Below are 21075 nucleotides of genomic sequence, written 5' to 3' on the forward strand. Positions count from 1 at the left end.
CTCCAGTAGAATTAATCTATTCAACATCACACAAGATCGCAAGTTCCTTTTCTTCTCCCTAAGCAATAAATATTAAAACTAGTTCACAACACAAATTGAAATTAGCTGACAAAACAATTACTGTAACTGGGCAAGACTCCACACCAAAGTAAATGATCTTTGAATCATTTACATATTTAAAAATGAACCAAAAATAATTTACAGAAGATGGAATTGGAATAGACAAAATTCCAATTTAAAAGTTAAATATAGAATCCAATTTCTGCTGAAAGCTGAACACACCACTCCTCTGCCACAATAATGCTTTATATTTATGACTTACGCTGTCAGCAGGAATGCACCATCTGTGCATCTGTCCAGAGCTTTGCGTGCAGCAGGTTTGGCTGCAAACTCTACAATGCCTTTTCCAGTTGGTTTCCCACGGTCATCCACGATCACTACTGCTCTTTCCACTGGCCCAAAGATAGAAAATGCCTCATCCAATAACTCATTTGATACAAACTGAGGAAGATTCTTTACTGTGAGAGCAGCACCATGTGTTGCAAAGCGAATCCTTATCTGCCTCCCCCTCAGTGTAGTATCATCAAGTTCTGCCTTGGCAATTTCTGCCAGGGTTCTGGTTTCCTGCAATCAACACAAGCAGGAATTAATTTTCAACCAATTGTGATAACATTCTGTACAAAGAAAAAAAATCAAACCACTACAATCCTTTTCATGGACAAATTATATCTCCAACAATACAGAAATGTTTAAAGGTTTGGGTAGGAACAGGAAATTAAAATAAATAAGCATTTGAACTTGTCACCTGGCTTAATACTTGCTCAGAGAAAAATTATGCTCTCTTTACCCCAGATTATTAAGCTTTAAAGTTCTGATTGAGCACCTTTATCCCACATAGATCATAGGAATTATGTGGGGGGGGGGGGGGGGGAGGAGAGGAGGGGTTTACATTTTATCAAATATCCAAAGGAAAGAAACTATGCCTTGATAGCACAGAGATTTACAAATTCCAGATCTGCAGCAATCTCGGCAAAATATACAAAAGGAATTTACAAATGTCTCAACAGCCGGAGGTAATGAAGAGACGAGCTGGAAAACTGGAGCAATACAAAATGCTGGAAGAACTCGGGTGGTGAAGCAGAATCCATGGAAAGCAATAGCCAATATTTCAGATCATAACCTTTCATCAGGAATAGCAAGAAAGGGGCAGAAGCATAGACTGGTAGGTGGTATGGGGCGGGGGGGGGGGGGGGGGGCGGGGGGGGGGTGTGTGGAATAAAGCAAGAAGGTAGATGGTGATAGGAAAGCAAAGGTTGTGGAAGGAGGAAAGGTAGTTGGAGGAAAAAAGGTGTGGGTGGGAAAGAGGAAGAATGGGGCCAGAGATTAGGAAAAGCAAAGGAGGTAAGAGGTATGGGGCGGGCGGGGGGGTCGGGGAGGAGAACATTAACAAAAACTGGAAGAGTCAATGTTGATCAGAATTATTATCAGAGTACATGCTGTCTGGTTGGAGACTGCAAAGACAGAATACAATGTGCTGTTCCTCCAACTTGTCCATGGCCTACTGTACCACCATTTCAATTTGGGAATGGGAAGTGGAATTAAAATAGCCACTGGGAGATTCTGGCTGTTGTACAAAATGAGCAGTCATCCAATATGGATCTAGTCTCTCCGATGTAGAGACTGATCGGATGCAATTCAAGACCCCTATAGATTCGCAGGTGAAATGTGGCCTCATTTTCAAGAGGGAAGAGCTGAAGGTACAGGCAATGTAATAATCTGACAAGTGAAAACATTTTTAAAGATCCAGATATTCATGATGTTGTAATGATTTATACCACCAGGATCATTTCAACCAAAGTCATCAGAATCTCTCAGTTGAAACACACAAAATGTCAGTGGAACACAGCAGGTCAGTGAGCATCCAATGTAAGGCAAAAGACAGTTGACATTTTGTGTCAAAACCTTTCTTCGGGAATGGCAAGAAATGGGCAGGTGCCCAAGTAATTGAAAAATACACACATCCATTTCTTATTTACCATCAAAAATGACTATGGAGAATGTGCATCGAAGATCATAGTGCAAATTATTTTAATTTTCCACAATCTAAAACTGTACACAATTTGTAACAATTAAACATAGCAACAACTACTCAAATTAAATGCAAATGCATAAAGTAATCTCTTACTACAAATGGCCAAAAAATAGATTACAGACTAGATCTTGTCTTTATAATTCACCCAACTCCAAGATAACAATAAACGATTAAGACCTTCAAATAAACAACTGTCAAATATCACAGCCCAAATACCTTTTAAGCATCAATGAGCAGAAAGTGAGCTAATAAAAGGGCGGGAACCAGCAGTAATAAAAGGGCGGGAACCAGCAGTCCATGTAACCTCATATCAGAATGCATGGTTTAAAGGAAAGAGATTATGTAATTCTCAAAGGTCTTAAAACAAATCAACTATTCTTGCTTATTAAAAAAAACTGTTCAAGGAAGATGACTGCATTTCCAAGTAGGTAATTTAGTGAGCAGAACAGATGAAATTAAGAAATCTAACCCTCACACAACTTTAATCCAAAAATGCCACAGCTCAGGAAGTCGCAAGAACGTGGATCTAAACAATAAGCCTCTCCAAACTCTGAATCAGAAAATAAATGTGCTTTCCTTTAAACAAGTTTTTGTAACACATCTTCAGTGAATACATTTTCACACACTTGAATAGATAGAACTAAAGTTGGAAAAGAGCACTGTATCAAAGAAAAATTATAAAGTTCCCAGAAATAACAAGCAGTACGTTTAGAAACATTTTATATTCAGCAAATGAGGACCAAAAAATTACTAAAGATAGAATGAAAAATAGAAAGATTACATGACCTGCTACAAGTAGGTAAAGGAAAAGACAACTATAGTCAATGTTAGTCCTTTATAAAGAGGGAGAAGAAAAATTTACAAAGGAAATATGAAAAATGGCACAAAAGTTAAATAAATTCTTGTTAGAAGTACCAATCTGCTTACCCAACATCAGCATTAAAAATGCTCAAAACTAAAAACACTTCACAAAGAATAGAATAGAGTTGTCAGCATTGATTTTCCAAAGGGAATGAGCGTAAACAATCTACTGTAATATTTTGAGGATGGGACATGTAAAATAAAAGGGGAGCCCATTAATGTTTTATATTTAGTTTAAGTTCCCAATTGGAGGTTAGAGCATATGAAAGTGGCAATAACAAACCAGTATGGATTGAAAACTGGTTAGCTATCAGAAAGCAAATAATTTTCCTCAGATTGGAAGGCTATGAATGGATAGGTATGTTCCAGCTACACTCAACAACTTTCCAAAGGAAATCAAACATTCATTATATTTGAAAAGCTCATTGGGATCTTGAGCAGGGAAAGACTTCAACAGGATACAAGCAGTTGAAAACAAAGCAGATTTGATACGATATAGAAAATATACATTTCATTGCAATAAAAGGAAATCCAGTATAATTTTTTATAATTTATTATATTAATATACCAAAAGTTTCCAACCCGTTATTTCTCTAAACTTTATACTTATATAAACCTGTTTGAAGGATAGAAAATGCAGTTTAAAGGACAGAGTTGTTTGGTGTCAAAATCTCAATATGCAAGTGTAGCGAGGAGGCAAATAATGCTGACCTTGATCGCAAGAGACTGGAGTTCAGGAATAAAGATGCCTCACTGTAATTAGAAAGAGCCTTCCTTCTTGAGATCACACCAAGAGCAATGAGAACCATTCTGCTGCCCTTGCATAACTTTGTCTACTTAAAGAGTGCGATAAAGATTCCTGGGATGACAGTTTGCAGATCAAAGAGACTGAGCAATTAGATCAATGTTCTGTAGTAATGAAAGGCAATAAGCAGAAGTAGATATCAGGAATACAGGGTTGGGGTGAGAAGATGGTACAGGGGTAGATCAGCCGCAATCTTGGCTAATGTCAGAGCAGGCAACTATTCCCAATTCTTTCATTCTTAAATGTTTATTCTAGAATACTTGAAATCAGATCAAGGCTAATAATGGAAAGCATTAGATCAATGTTCTGTAGTAATAAAAGGCAAAAAGCAGAAGTAGATATCAGGAATACAGGGATGGCGTGAGAAGATGGTACAGGGGTAGATCACACCCAGAGAAATGAGAACCGTTCTGCTGCCCTTGCCTAACTTTGTCTACTCTGGCCTTAAAGAGTGCGGTAAAGATTCCTGGGATGACGGTTTGCAGATCAAAGAGACTGAGCAATTAGATCAATGTTCTGTAGTAATGAAAGGCAATAAGAAGAAATAGATATCAGGAATACAGGGATGGCGTGAGAAGATGGTACAGGGGTAGATCAGCCGCAATCTTGGCTAATGTCAGAGCAGGCAACTATTCCCAATTCTTTCATTCTTAAATGTTTAACCCTATAACCGTTTACAGCACGGAAACTATTCTAGAATACTTCAAACCAGATCAAAGCTAATAATAATGGAAAGCACACACTCACTCTCTCAACTTCAAAAACTGTCTCAACAAGAACCAAAGTTGATAACACCAGCCCTCCTACGCTAACCATCTCGGTTATTCCGTCATTCACGTGGGACTGTTTTTTTTTCCCCTTCGGGACCGATTAAATCAGTCAGTGACCAAGCAGAAGATGTCAAATCGCACTAGAAAAACACAAAAATCTGCAGACACGGTGCTTCAAGTAGAAAGGCAATGTTAAACAGTGCCCAGTCTCGTTAAAAAAAATAAGAAGAACTGCTTTGGACAATCGGTACACCAAATGGGCTATGGCCAGTAACTATTCGGGGTTTTTTTTTAAACCCCCAATTTGCATTCCCACCACGTATTTTAAAGGGTGAAGATACCATGAATGTGTGCGAGAATGCATGGAAACACCCCAAATGGGCTCACACAGGAAATGGTGGGGAGGTGAGGGGGGGGGGGGGGGAGGGGCAGAGAACAAAGGCCGGGGCGGCTCGCTCACCAGTCGAATGAAGCCGAAGCCTTTATCCTTGTTGATGAAGATCTCGGACGGTTCCCCGTACTTCTCGAACATCTTCTTGAACTCGTCGTCGGTCACGTCGTTGGGCAGGTTGCCGACGAACAGGCGGCACCGCTGCGTGTACGTCTTCTCGCCGGGCTTGCGGAAGTTGGTCATGTCCACGGTGATGCCGGGCCCGGTGGGGCCCCGGTCGCCATGTCGCGAGCCCTGCTGCTGCTGCTGCTGGTGGTGGTGGTTGTTGGCCGAGCCGGGCCCGGAGCCGGCCTCCTGACGGTAGTCCCTCTTGCGCGGGCTGGTGTTGTCGGAGCGGTTCCGGCCGCCGGATTTCTGAATGTGATCCTGCATGATGCTGGAGATACGGATAAAGGGAAAAAAAAAATTAGCGGAGGCGGGAAGGGGGGGGAGACCCCGCCAATGGTTTCCGACGACGATTTCTGAAGCCACTCGCTTCAGATTTTAAATATTTTTCGGCGACCGGTTAACGAACCAAATCGGTGCAGATTGTCAATCGGAGCGGGTTTTTTCGGTCAATTTTTTTTACCTCAAGACCAGGCCGCTGCGCTTCGCACTAACACACCGAAGGGCGCGAGCCGGGCACACTGGGAAATATTATTCGCTTCAACCGAACTTTGCGGGCTGCCTCGCTCGTTGATTGGTCGCTCCCCTTAGATCGGGGTGGGATGTTCAGGCGTCACAAAGGCAAGACGCCAGGGGCGCGGATGCGATTGGTCGGGCGGGCTGCCACTTTACCTCGGGCCGCTGGCGTCTCGAAGCATGTGCTGCGTTCTCCGCCGGTGCGGGCGGACACTCGACGATATTATTCACCGACTTGTTCGGCCGGGGAAAAGTGAAATAAAACGAATCACCGCCAGAAAACTTGTCGTCGGGATTCATTTCGAGATGGTCGACAGTTTCACGAATGCGATTGAGCCAAGCGAGCATCGTGTTGAAATTGAGTCAAATGCAAATAAATTCTTAGTTTTGCAGTGGCGCGAGTTCTACTTTTTCACGCGAGGACGGTTCATGTTCCGGAGGTGAAAATCTTTTCAAATTCCTTTTAAACGTGCGCAGTAAGGAAACATTTTTCGTATCTTTCTTGATTTGCAAAATAAAGTCCGATATAATTCTCTCGAGATTTGTGTGGATAAGGAAATGCTGCAGGACTTTTTTTTTCCAGCTAAAGGGCCTTCCTTGTACCTTTCAATTCTCGATTTTTATTCCAGGTTTCTCAAGCAAAAGTTTACAAAGGCCAACCTGACTCTAGTTTTGGTTGCTAAATTTGCTGCAGAACGTGTTTTCCCTTCGGAGATTTCTTTGTGTCTGTAAAGCTGTAAAGTCTGGTTGAATCAGTCTTCATCTGTTTTTCACTGGGACTTTCTTGTAATTCCCCCCCCCCCCCCAAGTCCATTTGCTCCAAATAATTCCTACTTCACAATCTGTTTTTGATGACTAACAATAATTGTGATGCTTCAAAGTTAATTCTTGGAGGGGATCATGGTCACCCCCATGTGACCAAGGGTGAGCCACCTGCCTTCAGAAGAATCAACATTTCTTGCCTTGAATGTCACAAAATTTGTTGTTTTGCAGCCCTATTACAGTGCAAACATTTTATTAAACCACCTTCCAAGAGAACTAAAAGTTGTGCAAGAAAAAGATGAGGGGGGGGGCTGTTTGTGGTTCTTTGTTCTGGTGGCAGAGGGGAAGAAGCTGTTCTTGCGCTGCTAAGGGCCTGTCTTCAGTCTCCTGTATTTTTTTTTCCCTCATGGTAGCAGAGTGAAGAGGGCATGGCCTGGGCGGAGGAGGTCTTTGAGGGGAGAGGCTGCTTTCTTGCTCGGCCTCTGGTGATCCCCTCGATGGAGCGAAGACTGGTTCCTGTGATGTCGCAGGCTGAGTTAACAGCCCTCTGGAGTTTTTTCTCGTCCTGAGAGTTGGCTCCTCCAGACCAGACAATGATGCAAGCAGACCGAATGCGCTCCACACTTCATCTGTAGAAGCTTTCAAGAGTCTGATGACCTATCAAATCTCAAACACTTGCATACCTTCTGGTAGCACTGCAGTCCTGGTGAAAGTACATTCATGCTGTTGGTAGAGGGTTCCTTGATTTAAGCCTCTGTGATAAAGAAGAAGCAGTGACGGTGTAACTTGGAAGGAAACTTGCATGTCCTGGTGCGCCTTTTGCCAAGTTTGGGACATCTTGGGCGAGTAACTGCAAACTATTTTGTAGGTTACTCATTGTTGATGAATGAATGTTTGGAGAGAGCAGGCTGTTTTGTCCAAGATGGGGTCAGGTTTTTTTTGAGATTTGTTGAAACTGTATTCATGAAGGAAAATGAAGAATGCTACATCCCACTCCTGATTTGTGCTTTGTAGATAAAATTGGGAATGTTAAGGAGGTGAGTTGCTCACCTACTCTTGTGGCCATAGTATTGATGTGGCGGTCAAATTGAGTAACAGATTAATGGTGACCACCCACACCCTTGGATATTGATGGTGGCTGACATGACAATGCCATTTCAGGTAGGTTAGAAGTTCTTTTGCAGGAAATTACCATCCAGGCATGAATGATGCTTAGCTTCCCATTACTGAATGTTGTCTTTAGTCTTGCTGGCTATATACTCAGGATACTTCTTTGCTGAGGAGTTTCAAAACTGTCATCAATAGCCATCTTCTTAGCTGATGACAGAGTAATTGATGAAGCAATTGAATATTAAGCTTTCTTCATACACATTTTCTAAATTTGCAAACGTGAAATATATTTTGTATGTACAAGTCAAATCAGAGTAAGAAAACAAGATTCAAAATTCCATTCTAGACACGAATATTCAATGCACAAAATTTATTTTCCTTTGTTTGCCCTGTAAAGCCACTCAAAGGGATACCACTTGTCCAGTGCCACTATCAAAATGAGAAAGCGAAGCAAAAGTTAATTCAGAGGCATCCCACCAATTGCTCCAAAGCTGCTGCCTCCTGCAGTCCTGTAACCTCCACAGCAATTTAATTGCAAGCATGCAGACTTCATTTAGCTAACCATAAATTTTAATGAAACTACGGTTTTGATAATCAGGAGAAGGTTTCATCTTGTATCTTGAGTTTGAATTGGAGCCCCACTGAGTAAACTTTGATAGCGAAAGCACTTGGACAATTCAGAAAATCCAAAAGGAACTTGCCACTCTGGCGTTTTAGTGGAAGCTGGAAGAAAGGAGCTGAGGTTTATAACAAAAAGGTCAGAGGACAGATTGTGCACATACCGCGAGCACCCCAACCAAAAGCTGTGAATGAAGTCAAAAGATGTGCATCCTGCTGAGAGCTGTCGCTATGTTTAACACCAGTGATCCATATCTCCATAGGAAATCCAGGTATGTCCCTTAGAAAGCTATCTTAACAGCAAAGAGGCAATTCTGAGGGAAGTTAAAACAGAATTAAATGGGCTTGCAGGTCATTGCATCCTCCAAGGCAATGTCTGTGATGCTTCACTCACTGATCAGCTTTTGTGTTTGCTTTGAAAAAAAGAATTCAGTGGTACAATGGTATCCGTCGCTGAGGCCAATGTCAGAACATCTTTATAGAGGATTAACCCTGGCCAGGCATCAGGTCCTGATGGCATACATGGCAGAGTACTGAAAATCTGTGCCAACCAATTAACTGGAGTGTGCATGAATATTTTCAAATTTTCACTACTGCAATTGGAGGTTCCCATCTGCTTCAAAAGGGCATTGATCAAGAAGAGAACGGTTAGCTGCCTCAATGACTGTCACCCAGAGGCACTCACAACTCCTGTAATGAAATGCTTTGAGAGGTTGGTCATTGCCAAAATTAACTCGTACCTAAGCAAAGCCTGGACCCACGCAATTTGCCTACTGTCAGAATAATTCCACGGCAGATGCAATATCACTAGCTCTCTACTCAGACCTGGATCTGGACAACAGCAACACCTACACTTGGGTGCTTTTCATTGACTATGGCTCAGCCTTAAACACTGTCATCCCTTCAGTTCTGGTCAGAAAGCTTCAAACCCTGGGCCTCTGCAATTGGACCTTAAATTCATCATCGAAAGACCACAGTCAGTACAGATCGGTATCAACTTCCCATTGACAACTCGGGTGCACCACAAGGATAAGTGCTTAGCCCACTGTTCTACTCTTTAGACCCATGACTGTGTGGCATCTACAAATTTCCCAATGAAACCACAATCATCAATGAGGAGCAAGATAGATCAGCTCGTTGAGTAGTGTCACAACCGCCTTACACTCAACATTAGCAAAACTAAGGAATTCATTGTGAACTTCAGGAAGGGGAAACCAGGAGAACAAACCATTCCTCATCGAGGGGTCAGCAGTGGTGAGGGTAATTCCTGTGCGTCAACATCTCTAAAGATTTATCCTGGGGTTATCAACTCGATGCAATCATGAAGAAAGCACACCAATGTCTATTTTTTTTCAGAGTTTGAGGAGATTAGTATGTCACCAAAGACTTGCAAATTTCTACAGGTGTACTGTGGAGAGCATTCTGACTAGTTGTATCACTCTGGTATGGAGGAGCCAATGCACAGGACAGGAAACGGCTGCAGATCGTTGTAACACAGCCAGAGCCATTCATGTTTTTCACTCCATTGAGGACATCTTTTAAGAGGAGGTGTCTCAAGAAAGCAGCCTATATTGTCAAGGACCATCATCATTCAGGCTTTCTCACTGTACAATCAGGAAGAAGGTACAGGAGCCTGAAAATACATACCCCATATTACTTTCTGATGATTGTTCATGCATACTCCAAATGGCCTATTGTGAAGACAATTGAGAGAGTATGACGTGTGTTGGCAGATCATGGATTATCCATAGAACTGGTTTCTGACAATGGACCTCAATTTGTATCAGACGCTTTTAAGCAGTTCCTGTGAAACAACAATGTGCGACATATTATCTGCACCCTACCATCTGAGTATGAATGGGGAAACTGAGCACCTGTTCAGATCTTTAAACATGCGATGAAAATAAAGAGTTCATTAAAAGCATCATGGAATCACAAGATTTTTATAATCATACAGAATAAAACTGCACTGAACTAAAAACACACGCCTGCAGAAATGATGTTAGGATTCAACCTGAGAACCCGACTTACTGCAGTGCACCCAAATATCGGTCTTTGTATTCAACTGTCGACATCCCCAAATAAGGCAACAAGATCTCTGGAGATCAGAGAACAAGTATTAATGCGAGATTACAGGGAGAGTAAAGAAACATGGATAAGAGGCGTGCTTCTCATAAGTCCATGTTCATATTCTGTATTAGTTGATGACATGATGTGGAAATAACAGATCGATCAGATAAGAGCATCAAGGACCCCATTTCAGTGCCAATTTTGGATGATTCCTCCTGACATTTCTTCTTTGGCACAAACCAATCCTATTTCCTCAAAGATAACCCTGTTATCTGTTGCAGAGACACCATCATTGCCAAGATTCTAGCCAAACGCTGGATACACAGCCAGTCGGGTCAGCCCACAATAAGATGTTCTCCACTCGAGAAGAGTCCCAAGTTTGTGCTTCCGTTCCGTGTTCTTCATCCCAAAGAAGATCCAAAAGAGAAAAAAACTTCCTCCAGTGAATCTCAAAGACTATGGGCTGTGTGTTTTTAGTTCATTTTCAAGTTTGTTTCAAGTTTAATGTTGTTGAAGTTGTGTTTAAGATTCACTGTAGTGCCCACAGTATTAACAGATTTAAGTTGAGCTTTATCGTCATTTTAAAATGTGCAGTCACTGTAGGAAGTAATTTGTACTTAAAATTATAAAGCACAAATTCATTTGGTGGGCAAAGAATGGGACGCGAACGCGCATGTCCGCGTGACGTCATGTCAAGGGTTCCATCCCGTTTGGGTGGGCGCCATTTTGGAACGAACGACCAGACTGCTGAAGCTCTAATAAAGAGTGAAGCACGACGTGTTCAACTCCAGTGGCAGCAGAACAGCACGCAACAAGCTCCAAGGCGGCATTCTGCACCTTGGTACATGGCAACTTAAACATATTAAAAGGAATTCAAAGGTTTTTTTTAAAAAAACACCATTAAGCCCATATAAATAAACATACAATAGTATAAAATAATACATCGGATTTAAATAAAATTACAAATTTGGCCTATCAGTTACAAGCTATAAAGACAAATATTTCCAATTACTAATCAACCAATTATTTCTCGCTCTTCAGTTTCTTCCGCCAATATCCGGGAGCAGCCATTTTTCATACTGGCAGGATCGAACTTCCGGGTGAGTTGGCAGCGACCGGTTGGCGACCAGAAGAGTGGGGCCACGATTAACAACTGCAGGTGAGTTGGCCCAAACCGCGCTGCGAGCGGGCGGGCGGGCGGGCCGGCGGGGAAAGCGGTTGGACTGGGCGCAGCATTTGTTAGTGTTCGCGACTCCTCTTTTTTATTCTTGCCCGGGGCCCGGCCCCAATGCTAGCCGCCTCCTTCCGAAGAGTTGACTTGATGCACAACTTTGTGTTCCCCAAACCAGAGGTGTCTGTTGAACAGCGTTCCCATCTCCGGTGGCCTCCTCTCACCCTCCTCGCCAGATGCAAAGATGATGAAAGAGAGCAGTTCCTTCCTGAAGGGTATATTTCTGGGCGGAGTGTTTTGTTTGTGCTTCACACTCCTCAACACGAAGCTGGACGGCCAGATGCGACCCCCAAGTCACGAACACCACCACCTCAAAGCCCCCAACAAGGACGAACTACTGAAACTTACAGAGGCCAAGCGAGCCGAACTCAGCCAAAGTATACGCGTGTTCTGTCTGATTATGGTTCAACCGAAAGAAATCGGTTATTGGGCCTCTGTGGTGGAAACGTGGAGTAAACATTGTGACAAGGCTGTCTTTTACAGCTCTGAAACCATAAAACCCTTTCAATCAGTCAGCCTTGGAACCAAGGACAAATGGATCGGGATCAGGAAAGCCTTCAAGCATGCATATGAAAACTATAAGGATGACTACAACTGGTTCTTTCTGATAGAGGCAACGATGTTTGCAATTATTGAAAATCTTAAATTCTTTTTGTTAAATAAAGATCCAGGGGAGCCTTTCTACATTGGTCATACAATGAAGTCAGGAAGTTTGGAATATGTAGATATTGCTTCAGGTGTAGTCTTAAGTGTAGAAGCATTACAAAGGCTCTATGGGGTTTTGGATGATCCTCTTAAATGTCCAGAAAAAGGGAATTTATTGTGGAAAATGTCTGAAGAAAAGGAACTTGCATCCTGTTTGAAATACACAGGAGTATTTGCAGAAAATGCAGAAGATATTGAAGGAAAAGAACTGTTCAATTCAAAAAGTGTAACTACCCTCATTGAGGAGGCAATGTCTAACAATCAAAATGAAGTTGTGGAAGGATGTTGTTCTGATGTGGCTGTAACTTTTCATGGAAGTTCTCCCAACCACATGCACGTTATGATTTATGGTGTTTACCGGCTACGACCATTTGGCCACACCTTTAATGATGCATTAATTTTTATGCCACCTGCAGGTTCTATCAATGATTAAATTTCTTCTCACTTCGTTTCCGCTACAAGGGTGCTGTATGTCTAAATTTAAAATATCCCAGAGTATGGTATGAAGACTGTAAAATAAGATACTCCTGTTGTGTTACAAGCTTTGTAGAATCTCAAGGAAGTTTCTAAATAAAGATGTGCCTTCAGTGTTAATCAGCTTAAAAATAAATTGCCAAGCAAATTTGTTGTAAAAGATGCTATGATTATACTATGAGTCTTCAATTATAAGGTTAACAGGAAAAATCATAATTGAATATTGGACAAGGCAGTGATATGGAGAAACAGAACATTTTTCTGAGCTTTGGAAATTTTGGATAGATTGCTTTGAAAAACAATCTTTTTTTATTTTGATGGGAGTTGCATTTTGAGCTGGGTAACTTGAGGTGCTGGTGTTTATGACCTTGAGATGTGGTAGATGGTTTGAATTTAAACAAAAATCCTGAAACTTTTTACCTTATACAATTTTTAGTCATGTAAATTTATGGATTTCAATTGTATTGCTAATTTGGTTATTGTACTATATTAAGAATTGTTTTTAAAAAGTGTTATATTATAATTTTTCGTGAATCTGGTCAATCCCATAAAATTAAAATGTAAGAACCCTATGTCTCTTGATCTGTATTTTTGCCTTATTACCTGACAATGACTTGTTCTTTGGAAAAAATTTCGCTCATGCTCAACCGCAGTTAAATTTTTCATCTGCTGTAACTCTTTTCAGCTGCTTTTACTAAGAACTCAAGCCAGTTTTCCTCTGGCTTTATATGCTTCATTTACCAGCATGAACGCACAAAAGGTGGATTGGCGGGTCTATTTCACTCTGTATTTCAGTGTTTTCTCCACCAAGGGACCTAGTGTCAGGTGGAGTGAAGTCACACCACCTCGTGCGTAAACTGATGAGTGCTGAAATTGGCTTGAAAGGGGGGGTGGATAATGATGTCGCGATGATGTCTTCAGCCTGCGACCGAAGTGTGCAAATTTTGAAATTGACCATCTGCGAACTTCCCGGCGCATGGGGGGGAGAGTGCTGAGAAAGATACATACTACTGGGTGAAGGGAAGGACGTGGGGAGCTGGAAGAAGGAAGTGGATGTTAGGTAGGTGGGGGAGGGAAAGAAGGGAAGGGGCCCGAAAGACCTGGGAAAGCAAGGAATTGGAGGAGATAATGTTGATGATGTCTGATTGCTGTAAAACATGAGGTTCCATTGGCTTCTGAATAGAGTATTGCTATTTTTCAGATGGAGGTTCTTTCATTAGAGCTTCAATACTGGTATAAAATAAACAATCAAACCTGTTATCATTTAGACTTACTCATGTTTTTTTTTTTTTTTTTTTTTTTTTTTTTTAAATTTTTTTATTTTTCACACCATAAATCACATTAGCCATGATATACACTATTTCTTTTCACACATATACAGTGACTTTTTCTCCCCCCCCCCCTTTCCTCCCAAACCACCCCCCCACCCCCCCCTCTCATCCATTTTAGGTATACAATCTAGGTTGCATTAAGCCAGTCAGACAATGTTGTCATTCAACCAAATTACACCAGAAATTCTACTGAGTCCATTCTTTTCTTTCCTTCTCCTTCCATCAACTTAGGTAATGTTTGTCCCCGGTAGGTTTTTGCTATTGTATTTAATGTAAGGCTCCTATACTTGTTCGAATATTTCAATGTTATTTCTTAACCAATATGTTATTTTTTCTAATGGAATACATTTATTCATTTAAATTTGGTAGTTTCTTCCTTTTAATTTGGTTATGTATTCCATTAATATTTAAAGACATATAGTTCAGCGTAGCCCTTTTATATTTTGTTTATCTTCTCTTTCCGTTTTTCCATCATTACCTTTCCTCCTTTTCCATTTCTGTTTTCTTATTTTCAACTCTTTATAAGACAACATTCCTACAACATCTAACATTTTCCTTATTCTCCTATTTCTATCTTATTTATCCCCAATCTCCCCTTCACCTCCTGAGTTGTCCTTTATCCCTAGACTTACTCATGTTAATAACATTTTGTCCAGCATGTTCATGGAAAAATTATAGAAGTCACTCAAGTTGTATGTGCCACTGAGGAAGCACAGTATTTCCAAAATGAAAGAGTTGGAACCAAAACAGGATAACTGACAGGCAGTTCCACAGAAATTATTGTATGTGAAGAGATTAATTGTTCATAGCAAAAGAAGACATTATTTGCATTGAAAAATTTAAGAATGTAAAAGAGGTCACACAGGAATGACAAACATTAAAGGACCCACTGCCTTGTGTATACCTCTGTTAGCCTTGCAGATAGAAAATTACCATTAATATAAAAGTATGCAGGAATATCACGCAGGAATGTCAAACACTAAGGGAAGCTTTCTCTGCTTGGTGTGTGATTATAGATTTGATTAGCCCTGCAGATAAAGAATTAGCATGAGACCAGACTACATGGAGAAAGGTGCCTGATACGTCTTAAAGACAAAACCTTGAGACATCACCTTAAATGTGTAATGATTGAAATTTAAGATTAATTGTATGATGTGATTTGCATTCCAAAGGGAAAACAAAACCACAAAGGCTGATCCTAACAAGAAACAGGAACAATCCATCTCAAAACAACCTGTCTAAGAAACTTGTGAAAAATGCACTGCCAAAAAGGACCATAAGGTGTGCCAAAAATGCTGTAAACTTTGAGTAAGGCTCAGGGCAGGGACACTGTCTACACTTCTTTGTATTCCTTGCTCCTGCTGGTGTAATATAAAGTTGGTTGTCTGCTCCGTGGTTCTGCCTTTTGTTCTGTTGTTACAGTACAGGTGGAGGACCACCATGACTACCAGCCCCCCCACATCTCCATCGGGCACACAAAACTCAAAACGGTTAACCAGTTTACCTGTCTCGGCTGCACCATTTCATCAGATGCAAGGATCGACAACGAGATAGACAACAGACTCACCAAGGCAAATAGCGCCTTTGGAAGACTACACAAAAGAGTCTGGAAAAACAACCAACTGAAAAACCTCACAAAGATAAGCGTATACAGAGACGATGTCATACCCACACTCCTGTTCGGCTCCGAATCATGGGTCCTCTACCGGCATCACCTACGGCTCCTAGAACGCTTCCACCAGCGTTGTCTCCGCTCCATCCTCAACATTCACTGGAGTGCTTTCATCCCTAACGTCGAAGTACTCGAGATGGCAGAGGCCGACAGCATCGAATCCACGCTGCTGAAGATCCAGCTGCGCTGGGTGGGTCACGTCTCCAGAATGGAGGACCATCGCCTTCCCAAGATCGTGTTATATGGCGAGCTCTCCACTGGCCACCGTGACAGAGGTGCACTAAAGAAAAGGTACAAGGACTGCCTAAAGAAATCTCTTGGTGCCTGCTCCATTGACCACCGCCAGTGGGCTGATATCGCCTCAAACCGTGCATCTTGGCGCCTCACAGTTTGGCGGGCAGCAACCTCCTTTGAAGAAGACCGCAGAGCCCACCTCACTGACAAAAGGCAAAGGAGGAAAAACCCAACACCCAACCCACCAATTTTCCCCTGCAGCCGCTGCAACCGCGTCTGCCTGTCCCGCATCAGACTTGTCAGCCACAAATGAGCCTGCAGCTGACGTGGACATTTACCCCCTCCATAAATCTTCGTCCGCGAAGCCAAGCCAAAGAAGACATTACAGGTTGACTATCACGGTACAAATAATAAAGGTAATAATGTCATTGCTTAGGCTGAGAAGTAAAATGAAAAGAAAGCAAGAGGAAGAATTCATTCATGACTGGTCAGACAATGGGATTACAGCTAATTGATGGTCCATTGGTGAATGTTTAATATTACCAGGTGCATCCCAACTTTGCACCACATTTGCCACAAGTTTTTGAAAATGTTTTGAGATGCATAGCCAGCAGTTGAGTAATTTTTTTTTAATATATTTTTAAAAAACCCACTAAATTAATAAAATCTCAAAGGTTACATGGATGATAATCGTAGGAACATGAAAAATTATTTAAGAGCCTTTATAAATATGCAATTCCTTCCCTTTAACTATTACTTGAAATGATTCTTCAACAAGCTTAAAGAAACTAATAAACTTGGAAAGTTGATCCTTCCCATGATCAAAGTGTTTTTATAATCAAAATGAATGATCTACCAACTCGTACCCCTGGCAAATGTTCCCTACCTGAACAAGACAATAAATTTCAATTTCTCATTATCAGTTACTTGTCCAGTTTGTCAGGAGCTGAAAGATGTCGTAAAAATTACCAAGGGAAAGTCTAAAGACAAAATAACTTATTCTGGTAGATTCATAAATAGCTCACTGTAATCCAGTGTTTTTTAAAATGTATATTTAAGGGTATTAGTTTAATAGTCATTTTCAAAATGTTCAACTGTGTTTATTGAAACCCTCTAAATATTAGTGGAATAATATTTGATTGTACCAGTTACTTAATTTTCATTGCTTATTAGGAGATGAATTCATCCTTTTATATTTAGACAAATTGAAATAGGAAGATATGAGAACCTCTGTGGAGACAATTTGGGAACAAGAATAAACCATAGCCCTTCAATCCTGCACAACCAATTGCCATCATTGCTGATCGATCTGTAAACTCAGTTCAGCATTGCCATTTGGCCATGAAAACTGTTCACTATCATGGTTGTTAAATATATGCAGGAAAAACTGTAAATTTCCTACTCATTTCTGCATGCACTAAACTGATGATTTAAAGTGAATTAATACCACCTTGTGTCACAAGTTCCCTGAATCACTTGATCTCTATTGCCTAATCACTTCCTGCTGATCTGAGCTTTTCCAATAAAACTGGAGTCACCTGACTCCAATTGTCAGGTGCAAACTTCAGATAAAATCCCTGTTGAAGTCTGCTACATCTATCTACCTCAATGATTCAGCTTCCATCACCTTTTAAGAGAGTTTCAAAGCATCTGGGAAATTAATTTGATTCCCCCATGAGAAACCTGGGGCTGAAGGTTCATAGCCTCCAGAAAGTAATGATATACATGGATAGGATAATGAAGAAAGCATTTGGTATGTCTGCCTTCATAGACTAAGGTATTGATTATGGGAGTTAGGACATCATGTTGTAGACTTACATATCATTGATTAGACTGCACCTGGAGTGTTGTGTACAGTTCTGGTTGCCACCCTGCAGAAAGAATATAGGAGCAATAGAAAATGCAGAAGAAGTTCACCAGGATATTGCCCAAAATGGAGGGCTGTAGTTATAAGGATAGATTGAGTTTATTCTCACGAGAACATGGTAGTTATCAGGAACAAGCAACCAGAGGAGTTGGAAGACAAAAATACACTCAATATTTAAAAGGCATTTTGGACTGATACTTGGTTAGGAAACGTGGAAGGATGCAGGTCCAATACAGGCAAATGAGATCAGCACAGCTGAGATTGGCCAAAAGGGCCCATTTCTGTGCTGTATGATTCTTTAAATAATTTTATCCTTATTTTTGCTTCAATACCCCTAGTTCTATTTCTCCCACATGCTGTATTCATCTTCACATTCAAACTTTCTAGACCACAGAGGTTACATTTTAAATATCTAACACTTTTAATGGATACGAGACAAGTCTGTCAACTTTCCTCCTAAAACTTCATCCTTTTGTGGTATTAGTTTCAAGACAAAGTTAAACATGGTAATCTAATGATCTAACTGTTCTGTGTGAATCTCACAATTGAAGTTCTCTCCCTTTTTGTCGCTTTGCAAACAGCAATGTCATAACTTCCAGCTTTTTACACCAAGAGTGTGGATTTCAATGCTTGCATCTAAATATGAATGATGGGAAGATGTGATGATTGTACTTGGAAGAGGGCTGAAATTTTCTTCTGTACATTTATAAGAGCTGCTTTAACTCAGTCACATTAACATCTTTCCCTGCATTTCCATTAGCAATCAGCTCTTTGAGCTTGTTGCAGACTACTTTGCCATTAACTTCTTCCATACTGAGAGGCTATTTAGCAGGAGGCCATATGCCACAACTGAACCTTCCACATAAATACCATAGTTGTGGTTGCAATAAAGAGACAGAAATAGCTCTATCCACAAAGTTGCTGAGAAACCATTGACAGGTTATTAATGAATAAACCTGAATAATAGGTGGATAATTATACCTAGCATTTGGGTTCCAGGACCATTCACCTCCTTGCAGGTGTCATTACTTAGGTTTTCAGTAGATTTCCTTTGCTTTAAAGCAAGTAGTCTCATCAGGTGAGTTATTTGAATATAACAAGGATTCAGATGACATATGTTAACTGCTCAGAAATCTTTCAAATATATGAAGAGTATTTTTGTCACATACTTTAAACATTAATGAAAATTTGAACACCTTTGCCATTCCATTTGTTTGCATTTTATATACTTTGGAGGTAACTCAGTGGCACAAACCTGATCAACCGTCTTGACATTTCTGTGATCATAATTGACTGAAAATGTCTCTGACACATCATTTTCTTTTCTTTTTTAATTTTTTATTTTTCACACCATAAACCAGATTGACCATGATACATACATTTTCCTTTTCAAATATATACAGTGTCATTTTCTACCCCCCTTCCCTCCTCCCATCCCACCCTCCCTACCTCCCCCCCATCCATTTAAAGTACAAAATCTAAGATACATTAAACCAGTCAAACAATGTTGTCATTCAATAAAAATAAACAAGAAATTCCACTGAGTCAATTCTTTTCATTTCCTTCTCCTTTCGTTAATTTAGATAGTGAATGTCCCCGGTAGGTTTTCTCTATTGTGTTTCATGTAAGGCTCCCATATTTGTTCAAATATTTCAATATTATTTCTTAAACTATGTTATTTTTTCTGATGGAATACATTTATTCATTTCTATATACCATTGTTGTATTTTCAAATTATCTTCCAATTTCCAGGTTAACATAATACATTTTTTTGCTACGGCTAGAGCTACCTTTACAAATCTTTTTTGTGCACCATCCAAATCAATTCCAAATTCTTTGTTTTTTTTGTTACTTAGGAGGAAGATCTCTGGATTTTTTGGTATATTGTTTTCTGTAATTTTATTTAATATTTGGTTTAGATCTTCCCAAAATTTTTCTACTTTCTCACTTGTCCAGATTGTATGAATTGTTGTTCCCATTTCTTTTTTACATCAAAAACATCTATCAGATACTGTTGGGTCCCATTTATTTAACTTTTGAGCTGTAATGTATAGCCTGTGTATCCAGTTATATTGTATCATATGTAACCTCGTATTTATTGTATTTCTCATCGTTCCAGAACATAATTTCTCCCATGTTTCCTTTTTTATCTTTATATTTAAATCTTGTTCCCATTTTTGTTTAGTTTTACCATTTGTTTCCTCGTTCTCCTTTTCTTGCAGTTTAATACGACACATCATTTTCAATGTATAATACTGAGAGCCATGAAAATGACTTAGGACATTGAAATTAATGAAAATGGTCACTTTTTCAGCCAATTAGTAGATTATATTGACTGCATCTGGAAAACCATATTGCCAAAAAAAAAATAATCTACTGTAAAAGCCAAATATTCCTCAGCCACCAGGGTTTTGTCATGGCAGAAAATTTCAACCACTACCTGTAATTCTGTGTGCGTGGCATGGTTGCTCATCAGTTGTAACTCCCATGATTCCCTCTCACATGCAGCGAGTTAGCTGAGCAAACTAGTCAGTCTAAAGTGAGGGAATTCCTCTGGTCCTAATGGAATGCCAACCATGTTACTGAAATAAATGGTGAAAGTTATAATAGATACAAACGTGGTCATTTACAAAATTCTCTGGACTCCAGACAGGTACCAATGGATTGGAAAACCACAAAGGTCACAAAGCTGTTTTTTTAAAAAAAAGGATGCAGAATGCAGGTAACCATGGTCCGGTTAGCTAACATCTCTAATTAAGAAAATGGGTGAAGTGATCATGAAGGAAGAAATAGTGAAATAGCTGGATAGAAATTATTCCATCAGGAAGTCACACCCTTGATTCAGGAATAGGTCACGTATAACAAATTCACTGAAGGTCATTGAACTATATGATTGTCATGGATAGAAGGAACCAGGTGGATATTATATGCATAGATTTCCAGAAGATATACCCTCAGATGCTGCATAAAAGCCTTATTTATAAGCAAGTATCGAGTTGGGAGCTGATGTATTAACATGGCTGGAGGTTTGGTTAAGCAACAGAAGGCAGAGTTGGAATAAATGGGTATTTTTCTAGTTGGCAATTAGTGGTGAGTGAAGTACCACAGAAGACAATACTAGGAATGTAACTGTTCACAATAGACATTAATGATTTAAAAGAAGGGACTTTGCATAGTTTATCGAAGTTTGCTGATGACACTAAAGATGTGCAGATATAGATTGGTTGAATGAGTGGGCAAAGGTCTAGAGTACAATGTTGGTAAATGCAAAATTTTGGAAGGAAAATGAATAGATCAGATTAAGTGGTGAAAGTTTGCAGTATGTTGCTGTTATGCAGAAGGACTTGAGAGTGCTTGTGCAAGAATTGTAAAAGTTGGTTTTCAAATGCAATAGGTAATCA

General features: G+C 40.2%; 2 protein-coding genes across 8 annotated transcripts in view; one reads left to right on the plus strand and one right to left on the minus strand.

The window, feature by feature from the left end:
- Positions 1-5655, minus strand: part of LOC138740401 (non-POU domain-containing octamer-binding protein-like) — a 71397-nt gene extending 65742 nt beyond the window's left edge. For 5 of the 6 annotated variants that reach the window (XR_011342892.1, XR_011342893.1, XM_069892977.1 and 2 more), the window contains exons 1-3: positions 5548-5654; positions 4989-5355; positions 323-624 (exon numbers count right to left, since the gene is read on the minus strand). Coding sequence is in view for 3 of the 6 variants with exons in the window: in XM_069892977.1 (XP_069749078.1) it covers positions 323-624; positions 4989-5351 (665 nt within the window). In the remaining 3 variants the exon portion in view is untranslated. Of the gene's footprint in view, positions 1-322; positions 625-4988; positions 5356-5547 lie in introns of all 6 variants that reach the window. The other variant, XR_011342891.1, reaches the window with a different exon arrangement.
- Positions 5041-13142, plus strand: c1galt1c1 (C1GALT1-specific chaperone 1). Of its 2 annotated transcripts, none has more exons than XM_069892979.1 (3): positions 5041-6040; positions 11202-11319; positions 11510-13142. In XM_069892979.1, exon 3 carries the CDS (start codon positions 11576-11578, stop codon positions 12527-12529), a length of 954 nt encoding a protein of 317 aa, XP_069749080.1. In that variant the 5' UTR covers positions 5041-6040; positions 11202-11319; positions 11510-11575; the 3' UTR covers positions 12530-13142. The 2 variants fall into 2 exon arrangements, with proteins under 2 accessions (XP_069749080.1, XP_069749079.1); XM_069892978.1 differs by lacking the exon at positions 5041-6040 and adding an exon at positions 10889-11001.
- Positions 13143-21075: the final 7933 nt, after the last annotated feature.

This window comes from Narcine bancroftii, chromosome 8, assembly GCF_036971445.1.
Source record: "Narcine bancroftii isolate sNarBan1 chromosome 8, sNarBan1.hap1, whole genome shotgun sequence".
In the NCBI taxonomy this organism is placed as follows: domain Eukaryota; kingdom Metazoa; phylum Chordata; class Chondrichthyes; order Torpediniformes; family Narcinidae; genus Narcine; species Narcine bancroftii.